General features: G+C 41.7%; 1 protein-coding gene across 1 annotated transcript in view; it reads left to right on the top strand.

Moving 5' to 3' along the window:
* Positions 1–12,825, top strand: part of LOC108638080 (zinc finger protein 675-like) — a 47,708-nt gene that overhangs the window by 7,067 nt on the left and 27,816 nt on the right. The window contains 2 exon segments of the mRNA XM_018063205.1: positions 6,084–6,264; positions 6,421–6,607. Of these exon segments, the coding sequence (XP_017918694.1) occupies positions 6,084–6,264; positions 6,421–6,607 (368 nt within the window).

Here is a 12,825-nt window from a genome sequence, read left to right as displayed (position 1 = left end):
TCACAACATCAGGTGGCCAAAGTATTGGAGTTCTTCTCAGCTTCATCAGATTAGTCTGTCCGAGTGGTAATTTAGCACTGATCTCTTGGATGGACTGTTGGATCCTCCTATGGACTATAGCCTGCCAGGTTCCTCTCTCCATAAGATTCCCCAGGCAAGAATATGGAGTGGGTTGCCATTCCCTTCCCCAGGGGATCTTCCCAACCTAGGGATTGAATCCAGGTCACCGCATTGCAGACAGATGCTTTACCATCTGAGCCACCAGGGAAGCCCAAGTGGCTTTCTGGATCATCTGTCATCCTGTTTCCTTCAGGTTAGAAATGCGCTAGAGCATATTACTAAGTAAAATGTATATTATTGTATACCATCAGACAGTCTTCTCATTGAAAATCTAGTTCTGTACTTGCTGTTTTCAACTTGGGTCACATTAGGAAGTCTTCCCACAGTCACATGGCATATGTCCTTTGTATTTTAGGGATGGCTGACATTCCTGGATGTGGCCATAGACTTCACTCAAGAGTGAGAGAGTCAGTTCCTAGGCAGGTTGATAAGAAGTCCGGGGGTCCACAAGGAGAGAGGGGTCTGGAATTCTCAAGAAGGAAAGGACAAACTTTTTTGTCTACGTTCCTTAGTCTTAGTCAATTACACAACTCAGTTTAAACTCTGTACTAGGGATTTTACAACAACAATGTATCCTGCTTGAGGACAGTTTCTCCTTCCTGAAAATGTTCTGGCTAATTCTGTTATCTTAAAAAGTAAATTATGGTAGTGGGTCTAGTAAGATCTTTACAACCTCCAGACATTTTTTGTTTCATTGGGATAACTAACTAAAAGGTATATAACTCCCTTGCTAACACTAGTGAGTGGGCACTCTTTCTGCCCCCTTCTGATGTCTATGTCAGAAGCTTTCTCTATCACTTTTATACTTTAATAAAACTCTATTACACAAAAGCTCTGATTGATCAAGCCTCATCTCTGGCCACGAATCGAATTCTTCACCTTCAGAGGCCAAGAATCCTGATGTCTTCTGTGGTTCAGCAACAACCTTTCAAGAGGAGTGGGAGTCCCTCGACCTTGGTCAGCGGAATTGTACAGGGACATGATGTTAGAGAACTATGGGAACCTGGCCTTCTCGGGTGAGGACAACTGCCTTCCAGAATCCCTTATCTACCCTCGGACTTTGGTTCCTTCACTTGTAGAATGTCTCTGGAATCATCTGTGTCCTACAATGGAGTTTACGATCTCTGCTTTTGAGGAATAAATGGAGTTGGTGAGAATAGACAGAAAGCTTCCTGATGACTCACATGATTCTAACCTTCCTCTTTCTTGAGCTCTCTGCCTCCTTCGCTCTAGACTAGAGGTCACTCTCTCTCAGTTTACTGGTATAAAATCATGCTGCCTTCCTCATAAAGACAGAGGTCCACCCTTATTTTTGACTGAGTGTTATTCTGATGGAGATCTCAGGATCTGGGTTTTAACTATTGCCTACTACATTAAATGTGCTTTCTATAAAGTTTTTTGGGAAGTCACGGCCTGGACTCTTTTCACATTCTACAATGCCTTCTTCTCTCCCGAGACCACAATGTTGTTCAGTCCCTCAGTCATGTCCGACTCTTTGTGACCCCATGGACTGCAGCATGTCAGGCTTCCCTGTCCATCACCAACTCCAGAGCTTGCTCAAACTCATGTCCATTGAGCTGATGATGCCAACAAAGCATCTCATCCTCTGTCACCTCCTTCTCCTCCTTTCCTCAGTCTTTCCCAGCATCAGGGTCTTTCCAATGAGTCGGTTCTTCACATCAAGTGGCCCAAGTATTGGAGTTTCAGCTTTGGCATTAGTCCTCCCAGTGAATATTTGGACTGATTTCCTTTAGGGTGGACTGGTTTGATCTCCTTGCTGTTCAAGGGAATCTCAGGAGTCTTCTCCAGCACCACAGTTCAAAAGCATCAATTCTTTGGTGCTCAGCCTTCTTTATGGCCCAACTCTTACATCCATAATAACTAGTGAAAAAACCATAGCTTTGACTAGATGGACCTTGGTGGCAAAGTAATGTCTCTGCTTTTTAACATGCTGTCTAGGTTTGTCATTGCTTTTCTTCAAGGAGCAAGCATCTTTTAATGCCATGGCTGCAGTCACCCCTCTGCATTGATTTTGGAGTCCAAGCAAATAAAGTCTCTCCCTGTTACCATTGTTTCCCCTTTTTATTTGCCATGAAGAGATGGGACTGGATGCCATGATCTTAGTTTTTTGAATTTTGAGTATTAAGCCAGCTTTTTCACTCTCCTCTTTCACTTTCTTCAAGAGGCTCTTTAGTTCCTCTTTGCTTTCTGCCATAAGGGTGGTGTCATCTGCATATCTGAGATTACTGATATTTCTCCTGGCAATTTTGGATTCCAGGTTGAGCTTCATCCAATCTGGCATTTTGCATGATGTTACCTGCATATAAGTTAAATAAGCAGGTGACAATATAGGGGTACAGCCTTGATGTACCCTTTCCCAATTTGGAACCAGTTCTCTGTTCCATGTCCAGTTCTAACTGTTGCTTCCTGACCTGCATACTGATTTCTCAGGAGGCTGGTCAGGTGGTCTGGTATTCCCATCTCTTGGAGAATTTGCCACAGTTTGTTGTGATCCACACAAAGCTTTTAGCATAGTCAATGAAGCGGAAGTAGATGTTTTCTGGAATTCCCTTACTTTTTCTGTGATCCAGCGGATGTTGGCTATTTGATCTCTCATTCATCTGCCTTTTCTAAATCCAGCTTGTTCATCTGGACGTTTTCAGTTCACATCCTGTTGAAGCCTAGCTTGAAGGATTTTGAGCATTACTTTGCTGGCATGTAAAATGGGTGAAATTGTGCAGAAGTTTGAACATTCTTTGGCATTAATCTTCTTTGGGACTGGAATGAAAACTGACCTTTTCCAACCTGTAGCCACTGCTGAGTTTTCCAAATTTGCTGTCATATTGAATGAAGCTCTTTAAGAGCATCATCCTTTGTAATTTAAAACAGCTCAGCTGGCATTCCATCCTCTCTACTAGCTCTGTTTATAGTGATGCTTCCTAAGACCCACTTGACTTCTCACTCCAGGATTTCTGGCTCCAGGTAGTGGTCACACCATCAGGATTATGTGGTGTGATAAGATCTTTTTAGTATAGTTCATCTGTGTATTTTCACCACCTCTTCCTTAATAGTCGTGTCCAACTCTTTGTGACCCCATGGACTATACAGTCTGTCGAATTCTCAAGGGCAGAATACTGGAGTGGGTAGCCTTTCCCTTCTCCCGGGGATCTTCCCAACCCAGGGTTCAAACCTAGGTCTCCTGCATTGTAGGCGGATTCTTTAACCAGCTGAGCCACAGGGGAAACTCAGTATAGTTCATCTGTGTATTTTCACCACCTCTCCTTATTATCTTCTGCTTTTGTTAGGTCCATACTGTTTCTGTCCTTTATTGTGCCTGTCTTTGCATGAAATGTTCCCTTGGTATCTCTCTTTCTCTTTTTTCCTGTTTTGGTTAATTTTTATTTTCTATTGGAGTAGAGTTGATTTCTGATGTGTTTGTTTTAGGTTTACGAGAACATGATTCAGTTATACACAGATGTATATCTATTCTGCGTATCCAGTCGACTTCCCTGTGCTATTTGGTAGGCCCATTGGCATTATCTATATGGTAATAAATGTGTTTTTTTAATCGCAGCCTCTCAATGTCTCCATTCCACTACATTTTTTTTTTTTAAGTCATAAGGTGGGTTTCTAAGTCTGTGAGTCTGTTTCTGTTTATAGTTAGTTAATCTGTATAAATTTATAGATTCCCCCTCTAAGTGATACTTCTTCTTTCATCTCTGACTTCACTGAGTATGATGAATTCTCAGTCCACCCATGCTCCTGAAAATGTCATTCATTCATTCATTTCATTCATCCTTTTGGATGGCTGAGTGCATGCCAGTGTTTAGATGGACACCTGACTCTTCATTTCTCTATAGATGGAACTTTGCTTGATGCTCTGTCTTAGATATTGTCAATAGCACTAACCTGAAATTTCAGGTGCAGCTATCATTTTAAATATGATTTTCTCTGGGTCTACGGCAAGGAGTGGGCTTGCCAGATCATGTGGTATGTCTATATTTAGTGTTTTCAGGAATTTCCATACTCTTTTCCTTGTGGCTGCACCCACTCAATTACGCCCCCGCCCACAGTACAGGAGGTTTCTCTGTGACCCTCGCCCTCAGCAGCAATTAACCTTTGTAGGACGCAGAGGATTCCTTTGTAGACCTTTTGGAAGATGGATATTCTGTGAGGTGTGAGGTGATACCTCATTGCAGTTTCAGTTAGCATTTCTCTAAAAGTGATCCTGAGCATCTTTTCATGTGTTTTATGGCCATCTGGATGCCTTCCTTGGAGACATATCCATTTAGATGTTTGTGGTTTTTCTATTGGAATGATAGGTTTTTTTTTTTTTTTTTTTTTTTTTTGCAGCTTTATCATGAGCTGCATGAGCAGTTTGCATGTTGGGAGATGAATTCATTATTTTAAACATCTGTTGCAAACATTTATTTTCCAATTCTGAGGGCTGTCTTTTTCTTTCCTTTAGGTTGCCTTTGCAGTGCAAAAGCTTTTTAGGTGATGAGGTGCCTTTTTAAAGTTTTCTTTTAGTTTTAATTATTCTAAGCATAGATTTAAAAAGAACTTGTGATTCCTGTCAAAGTGTGTTTGCCTATATTTTCCTCAAGAGGATTAGAGTAATCTTCCATCCATTTAACTCTTCAAGCTATTTGGATTTTTTCTTCTGTAAGCAGTTAGGGAGAGACGTAAATTCTTTCCCTTTCCCCTTGTTTAAGAAAGCTCCTCCCTGTCCATCCTGACTGTTAACTCCTTACATTGCCAACATCAGTGTAGGAGACTTCCTGTGTCTCCACGTCCTCTCTGCCATTTTGTTAGCAAACCTTAGGACATAGGCCACTCTGAGCTGGGTGAGGTGCGATGTTCTTGTAGCTTTGATTTTAATTTCTTTAATAGTTAGCTATGTGAGCATCTTTTCATGGGCTTTATAGCCACCTGGATGTCTTCTGGGGAGAAATATCCCTTTAGATCTTTGCCCTCCACCACATTTTTTATTGAACAGCATGGGTTGTTTGCATGTTTTGAGGATGAATTCATTATTTTCACCTTGGTTGTAACATTTTTTATCCTGAGGGTTATTTTGTTTTTCCTTTAGGGTTCCCCTCCTTTTGATCTCTGGTTCCTCTGCCTTGTCTAAATCCAACTTGAACATCTGGAAGTTCTCTGTTCATATACTGTTAAAGCCTTGCTTGAATTTTGAGCATTACTTTACTGGTGTGTGAGATGTGTGTAACTGTGCAGTAGTCTGAGCATCCTTTGGCATTGGCCTTTCTTTCAGATGGAAGGAAAACTGACCTTTTGCAGTCGTGTGGCCACTGCTGAGTTTTCCAAATTTCCATGCATATTGAGTGCAGGACTTTAACAGCATTATCTTTTAGGATTTGAAATAGCTCAGCTGGAATTCCATCATCTCTAGTTTGTTCATAGTGATGCTTCCTAAGTGTTATGACCAAACTGAAGCCAGGACAGGCTCTAAGGGGTGGGCTAGGCCTGAGAAAAGCTGAGGCTCTGGGAATTCCCACAGGCAGTGTAGCTCGACCAATCAGAAAAAATCCCCGTAGCCCCCCCCCCCCCCCACGCCGGTGCCAGACCTGAGTCAATCCTGTTAGGGACGAGAGGTTTAAAAGTCCCGTGTGCGCAAATGGTTTAACCAATCAGCTATTCTGTTACAGAAACAAAGAACCATCTGTATAAAAGTATACGTGATTCAGAGCTCGGGGCCTTTGTCTGATTCCACTGTGCTGAATGAAACATGGGTCCTGGCTCGAGCTGGTAATAAACCCCTTTTATGATTTTGCATTGCTGTGGACGTCTTATTCTCTCAGTTTTGTGGACTCGGATTCTGGGCATAATATTTGGGGGCTCGTCCGGGATCCTTTTAACTGGGAAGAATAACAGTCTCCCGGTAGAAGGGGTTTCCTCACTTGGAGGAAAGCTATCTGAACACCGGTGTTAAGTTTGTTTAGCCGGCGTAAGACCGAGGCCCAGCTTATGCGCTGGAAGGCAGCTGGCTCTGGTGAGAAGAGAGCTCTTGTCAGGCTTAATCAGGGGCGAATTAGTCGTCTTAGCCGGCGTAAGGCCGAGGCCCGGCATCGTGCTGGGAAGGCAGCTGGCTCTGGAAGACCTAGTACTGTGTTCTCGGCCGAGGTTTGTCTCTCCTCTGTTCGTCGCATCTTTGTGTGTGCTGGTATTGTCACTGCTCTCTGTGTGTTCGTCTTGTCTCCTGTGTTCTATCCTGTAATCATGGGGCAAGAGACTTCCACTCCATTGTCCCTTATGACTGACCATTTTTCTGATTTTAAGTCTAGGGCACAGAATCTATCGGTGCTGGTGAAGAAGAACAAATTAATAAGTTTTTGCAGCGCAGAATGGCCGACCTTCCATGTAGACTGGCCCTCAGAAGGCACCTTTGACTTGGGAACTGTACACCAAGTCCGAGATATCGTCTTCCGACCGCAGATCGGACACCCTGACCAAGCCCCCTCCTTGGGTAAAACCTGTTTTTGCCTCAACAGGGATTTTCTACCCCTCAGGTGTTGGCGACACATGTAAGAAAATAAACCCCCCAAAAATCTCAAGGAGCCTGAACCAACGGCACCGCTATATGCCCCATCTTGCAGGGGGAATTGTTAGGGGAAGCACACTGATTGAAACCGCCCCACCCTGGCCAGGCACCATAGTAACCATTTGCATGAGTTGTTTTATGACAGGAGATCCTGATTAGGAATGCAGAACTAATAAGCCTCCACCAACCGGAAGAGTTCGGGAAAGGTTTAAAGGAGACACCGCCTGTACATTGTGAGCCACGCGGCAGAGCTGTTCTCCTGGGTTCCCTTACCCTGCTGCTCTCCACCCGGGTGCCCTTTCCCAATAAAATGTCTTGCTTTGTCAGCACATATGTCTCCTCAGACAATTCATTTCCGAGTGTTAGGCAAGAGCCCAGTTTCGGGCCCTGGAAGGGGTCCCTCTTCCTGCAACAAATGGTGATTCTGGTGAGATTCTTCTTCACTGAGACTGACATCCTGACCACTCAGGGTACTCAGGGGGCCAGCTTGCCTGCCAGTGGACCAGACCCAGCGGCCGCAACTGAGACCCTTTTGTCCCTGGTCTCCTCCTGATGCGGACAACTGGCCAGAGTGCCCCGACCGGTAAGAAACAAGAAAATTTATTGATCTCTCTCCCCTTCCCTCTCTGTCTCCTCTCCTTAACCCTTCCTATCCTTCCCTGTTTTTCTAGTCCCCTGGTCCTAGATGCAGAAATCTGGTCAAAGGGCCCTCAGCCTGAGCTGAGGATTGGGGACTGATCACCTCCTCTTGGCAGAAAACTCAAATTCTGGTTCTGATTTCTGGTAGGGCTGAGTCCAGTCCTCCCTTCTCTGGAAGCCCAGGGAAAAGTCCCGTAAGGCCTGGGTATCTGTAGGTGGCAGGAGACGTCTGTAAGGCCACCCCTTTTGCCCCCTCTCCCGCCTCCTCCCCCTTCTTCTTTCAACCTGGCTTCCTTTCCTCCCTTAAAATCTTTGATGTCACAGAAAGGCTTGGTGGGCTACAGTCCACAGGTCGCAAACAGTCTGATACGACTGAGCGACTTCACCTTCACTTTGATGAAGACTGCCTGGTTTATATGTGTGTGTTTTAACTCTGTGACCTGAAGATTTTTGATGGCCATTTTGCTTTGTCTGGCCACCATGTGGTTTAGACCTGCCGCCATTTGTTAGAACTTGATTTTCTTTCCCCGTGCCTTGAGACCAGGGCTCTTAAGAACACTTATCTAGACTATCTCTAACTCCTGACACTGAAAAGGAAAAAAAAGACTTAAAGCTAAATCTTGCACTGTGTCTGTCTAAATACGTCTTGGTATGTCTCTGTCTCTGGGTAATATTTTTAAAGTTAATTTGTATATAAGATCTATTTATTTGGCTTAAAAAAGATAAGCGCTTACAAATCAAGTAATTCTAAATTAAGCAATAAATTCCAGGTTTATGCGAACTGGGAAATATTCAGTGTTAAATACGTGATATTAGTGTGTGTTTGTTGACCTATTTAATATAGACATGTCTTTGAGTACTTAACGTTAAAAAAAAATATTTTCATTGTACCTAGGTTTAATATGTTAAATATTATATCTGTTACAAGTTTGTCAACAAGAAAATTACCTCAAGTAAAAAACTTCAAAAAAAATGTAAATGAGATATGAGCTTTTAGATAAACTCTATTAAGAATAATTATGCTTTAGGAATGTCTGTCTGAAATAGTCTGTCCAAATTGGGGTAACTTAAATTGGGTTGTGCTAAACTAAGTGATAAAAGTTCACTGACTAGCTAGCTCACTTCCAAATAAAATAAAATTTTAAAACATTTATTACTGAACATTAGTTTCCTCTTACAAAGAAGCTAAAGAAATTTGGGACTGTTAGTGACTGAAAATAAGCTGGCGCAAAAACTTGAATTTGGCTTTTCTCTCTGTTAAAAGGACACACTTTCTTCAGATGTTGAACTGCATTTAACAATAGATTTAAGTTCATTTGCCTCTTAAATGGTCTGTTCTGTATTTGCCTCTGAAATCCCATATTGTTACTTTGGCTGAGTGAATAGCTATTGTTTCACAGTGACCTATAGTCCCATCTGACTGAGTGCTCGAAACCTTTCTGATATTTGTTGACAAAACTTACTAAATCATTCTATGAAGCACTTTTGGCTTCTAGATGACTTTGGGGTGCTTCAGAGGGCCCCTGAAGCATCCCAAAGAGAGATATTAAACTGTGTTTATTTGTTTGATTAAATTACATAAAAAATTATCAAATGAGTAATAAATCTGCTCATATTATAATGTAGGGTAAAATTACTAATACAGATATCCTAAAAATTATATGGAGTTTTTAACATTCTGATATGTCCTGGTATTTTAATGGAAAACCTGATGACTTCACAAAAGTTAGCAAAAGGACTGAATAAACCAGTGAATATGCTTATAACTTTTATGGTTTCTATTTGAAAAATTATGGGGTTAAATCTTATGTTTTCAGGGAGTAGGGAAAATCTTCCTCTCAATACTTTGGTAAAATTAAACGTTATAAACAAAACAATTATATTTTCTATCTGACTCCTCCAAAAATTGGAAGTTCTTAGGTTCCCAGTAAGTTTATCAAATGAGTTAGGAAGTTTATCTCACGGATACAAAAATCTCAAAAAATTTTTGAGACCTTAAAAAGGAAAAAATTCACCTAGATTTGTTTGGCAAAATCTGTGATAAGCCTTTGGTGTGAGTTTCCCAGCCCTGTTTTCTTTTAAAAGTTCAGTCTGAGACTCTATAAATGTTTCAGCAAAATAAAAAGCCTATAATCAATTATGGTTATAAAAATTATCAGACCAAAATCAGTGAGAACAGACCTATTTTGCAAACAAACTAGCCTTAATTTGGTTATATTTAATAAAAATAAGGGTAACTTTAAGGGAAAAAAAAGATATTTCAAAATGTTAAATACCAGTTTGTTAATGGAAGTCTGCATCTAGTAAGACTCATCTCTTAGATAGTTCTTTGCTGTTATGTAATGTTAATATAAAATTTAAATAAATTCTTGAAGAACACCCTAAGTTTGTTTCTGAAGCTGATCTCAGCAATCTATCTTTGGATGAAGATCAGATGACTTATGACCTGCAACCAGGACTGGAAAAAGACATAATTTAAGGGACTGTCTCCAACATGGATAGAAGGACTTTTTTTATCAGGAGAAACTGCACTACACCAGGATGAGAAGACGACGACATCAGAGGGAGACAGCTTCCCCGAGATGCAGGACCTGATTCGTATGATCATTCATGTTTTCTTGACTTCTTAGACCTTTGCATATAAGTCAAATGCTTTTCTATCATAGGCCTGATCCTATGCTAGTTTCAAAATCAATCCAATTGTTGGGTTTGTGGCCAATAACCTGTGTCTAGTTCTGGGTTATCTTGGTAAATTTCTCTATTACCAGACTTTAACTGGTTGGCCCTGAAAAATTTACTTAAAAAATTAAATCATACTAAAGATAATCAGTCTAGTGACACTAAAAAAACTGGGCTATGTTCCTTATAGATGGTGCCAATATATAATTTCCCTGAAAGATAAAGATTCTATAGGGCAGACTAAGTCAGATGACCTGAAGATATACTGGGCTACATCTAATGAAAGTTCTTAACATAAGTCTTACTTGTGACTTTACTAATACTGCTGGCTATGTTATTTGTATTTCACCTGTTTTACAAAATTGCTGTTTCTTACACTGTATGTGTGTGAGGCCTCTAATAGAATAATATATAGTCCCATATGAGATCGATGATGGTAACAGTGTAACTCTAGATATGGCAAGAAGCAACAAGAGGGAATATTCTCCTGGACCAAAAAGCTAGTAAGACAGGTGGTCCAGAGAATGTTAGATACTGTTTCATGGCCTAGTCCAGTAACAGCACATTGAGTGGCCTGTTTACCTGAAAATGGACACTCTCAGCACCATGGGATAAAATGGTCATGAACTGCCCCCCTCATAATCATGGTCAAGTTTATGAACAAAAACAGGCTCTGCCAACTGAAGACTGACACTCGCCATCTGCATCTACAAAGATTAAACCATGGCAGCTGCAACTGCTGACTTTCAACGCCCCTGAAAGGAGTTCAGGGTAAAAATCAGAAATGAGGCACTCTGTGCTCTGGAAAAAAAAACAAAAACAAAAAAACTGGCAAAACAGGCCATCAGATAGTTAGATCTTTTCAGGAAAAGATTTTATGAGTCCCAATTCTTGCATCTTCTCATATCTAGAAAAACACGGTCATTAACGGTAAAATCTGCTTTGACTAGTAAAAAGTAGTTTACAATTAAAAGTCAAAATAGAGTAGCTACGGTTCAGATATCCTGGAAAATAACTAGGTGATGCTATGGGTGTGCTTTCAGATCAGAGCTTCTAGTGTTCCAAGCTGGGGCAGTCCTATGCCCCATTTTGACAGGACGTTATCATAGTCATTGTTGCCTAGTTCCCTAAAATTAAAACTGAGCCGGACTCTGTGGGGCTCTGGAGTACAGATCTGCTCTGTGCTCTCCTTTTCTTATCTGTAAGATATAGACTTTGTTCAGCCTCCTTGGCCTTCCCTGAATTCCAAAGCATAGATTCAAACAATTGTTAATCAGGGAAGGGAGGGGATACAAAAACAAAAACTATCAAAGGTTGGTACAGCTTCCAGACAGAGTCCTGGTTCCTACTCAGAGAAATAGCATAGCAATGTCTTTGAGCCCCCACCCAGGTAAAAGATAGTGACTTCAGACTAAACACAAGATTCTTGGAGCACTGCTCTGTTGCCTCACCACCAACCAATCAGAAGGGGTCACAAACCCTGTAACCCTCACCCCAAATGTTGCCTTCTCTTTCCGGGGACCAGAGATGACCATCCTGTTAGGTCTCTTGGCCCTTGTCTATTTCATCTCTGAGAGGGGCCAACTAAATTGCTGCAACTACAAGGGTAAAAGCTGGTTTCAGATGTGAAAAACCCCAACTTAGATCAGGTAGAGAGACTTCTGCTCTGCTAGGCAGGCCTACGCCCATGCACAGCAGGAAGAAATTACAGAAGAAAGAGACCTCCGCCCCAATTCTCAAAAAGTATCTTGAGTATGAAGTCTCTCAGGGGGCCCATGTGCTGTGTTAGGGGAAAAACATTGTTTTCATGTAAATCACTCAGGGATAATCAGGGAGTCCCTGGCCAAGATAAGAAAAGGGCTAAAAAAAAAAAGTCTCAAAATTAATTTGAGTCCTGGTTCCAACAGTCCCTGTGGTTAACAACACTAATTTCTACCCTACTCAGACCGCTCATTATACTTCTACTCATTCTAACTTTTGGCCCATGTATTTTAAATAAATTGATAACCTTTGTAAAAACAAAAAAACAAATCAGTACCATTCAGGTAATGGTACTGAGGCAACAATATCAGGCAGTGTCTCAGAATGGAGAGGAAGATTCCTCTCAAGGATAAAAAGGCAGGGGGGAATGTTAGGACCAAACTGAAGCCAGGACAGGCTCTAAGGGGTGGGCTAGGCCTGAGAAAAGCTGAGGCTCTGGGAATTCCCATAGGCAGTGTAGCTTGACCAATCAGAAAAAAATCCCCGTAGCCCCCCGCCCCTGCCAGACCTGAGCCAATCGGGAAGGGATGCGAGGTTTAAAAGTCGCGCGTACAGTTTAACCAATCAGCCATGCTGTTACAGAAACAAAGAACCATCTGTATAAAAGTATCTGTGATTCAGAGCTCGGGGCCTTTGTCTGATTCCGCTGTGCTGGATGAAACATGGGTCCTGGCTCGAGCTGGTAATAAACCCCTTTTATGCTTTTGCATTGCTGTGGACGTCTTATTCTCTCAGTTTTGGGGACTCGGACTCTGGGCATAACACTAAGGCCCACTTGACTTCGCATTCCAGGATGTCTGGCTCTAGGTCAGTGATCACACCATGGTGGTTATCTTGGTCATTAAGATTTCTTTGGATAGTTCTTCTGTGTTTTCTTGCCACCTCTTCTTAATATCTTTTGCTTCTGTTAGGTCCTTACCAGTTCTGTCCTTTATTTTGCCCATTTCTGCATGAAATACCCTCCTGGTATCTCTAATTTTCCTGAAGTGATTTCTAGTCTTTCCCATTCTATTGTTTTCCTCTATTTCTTTGACTGATCACTGAGGAAGGCTTTCTTATCTCTC

The sequence above is a fragment of the Capra hircus genome, chromosome 18 (genome assembly GCF_001704415.2).
Source record: "Capra hircus breed San Clemente chromosome 18, ASM170441v1, whole genome shotgun sequence".
NCBI classification, from domain to species: Eukaryota; Metazoa; Chordata; class Mammalia; order Artiodactyla; family Bovidae; genus Capra; species Capra hircus.
Note: the sequence above shows the minus strand (reverse complement) of the source record. Positions and strands in the feature narration are given on the sequence as shown.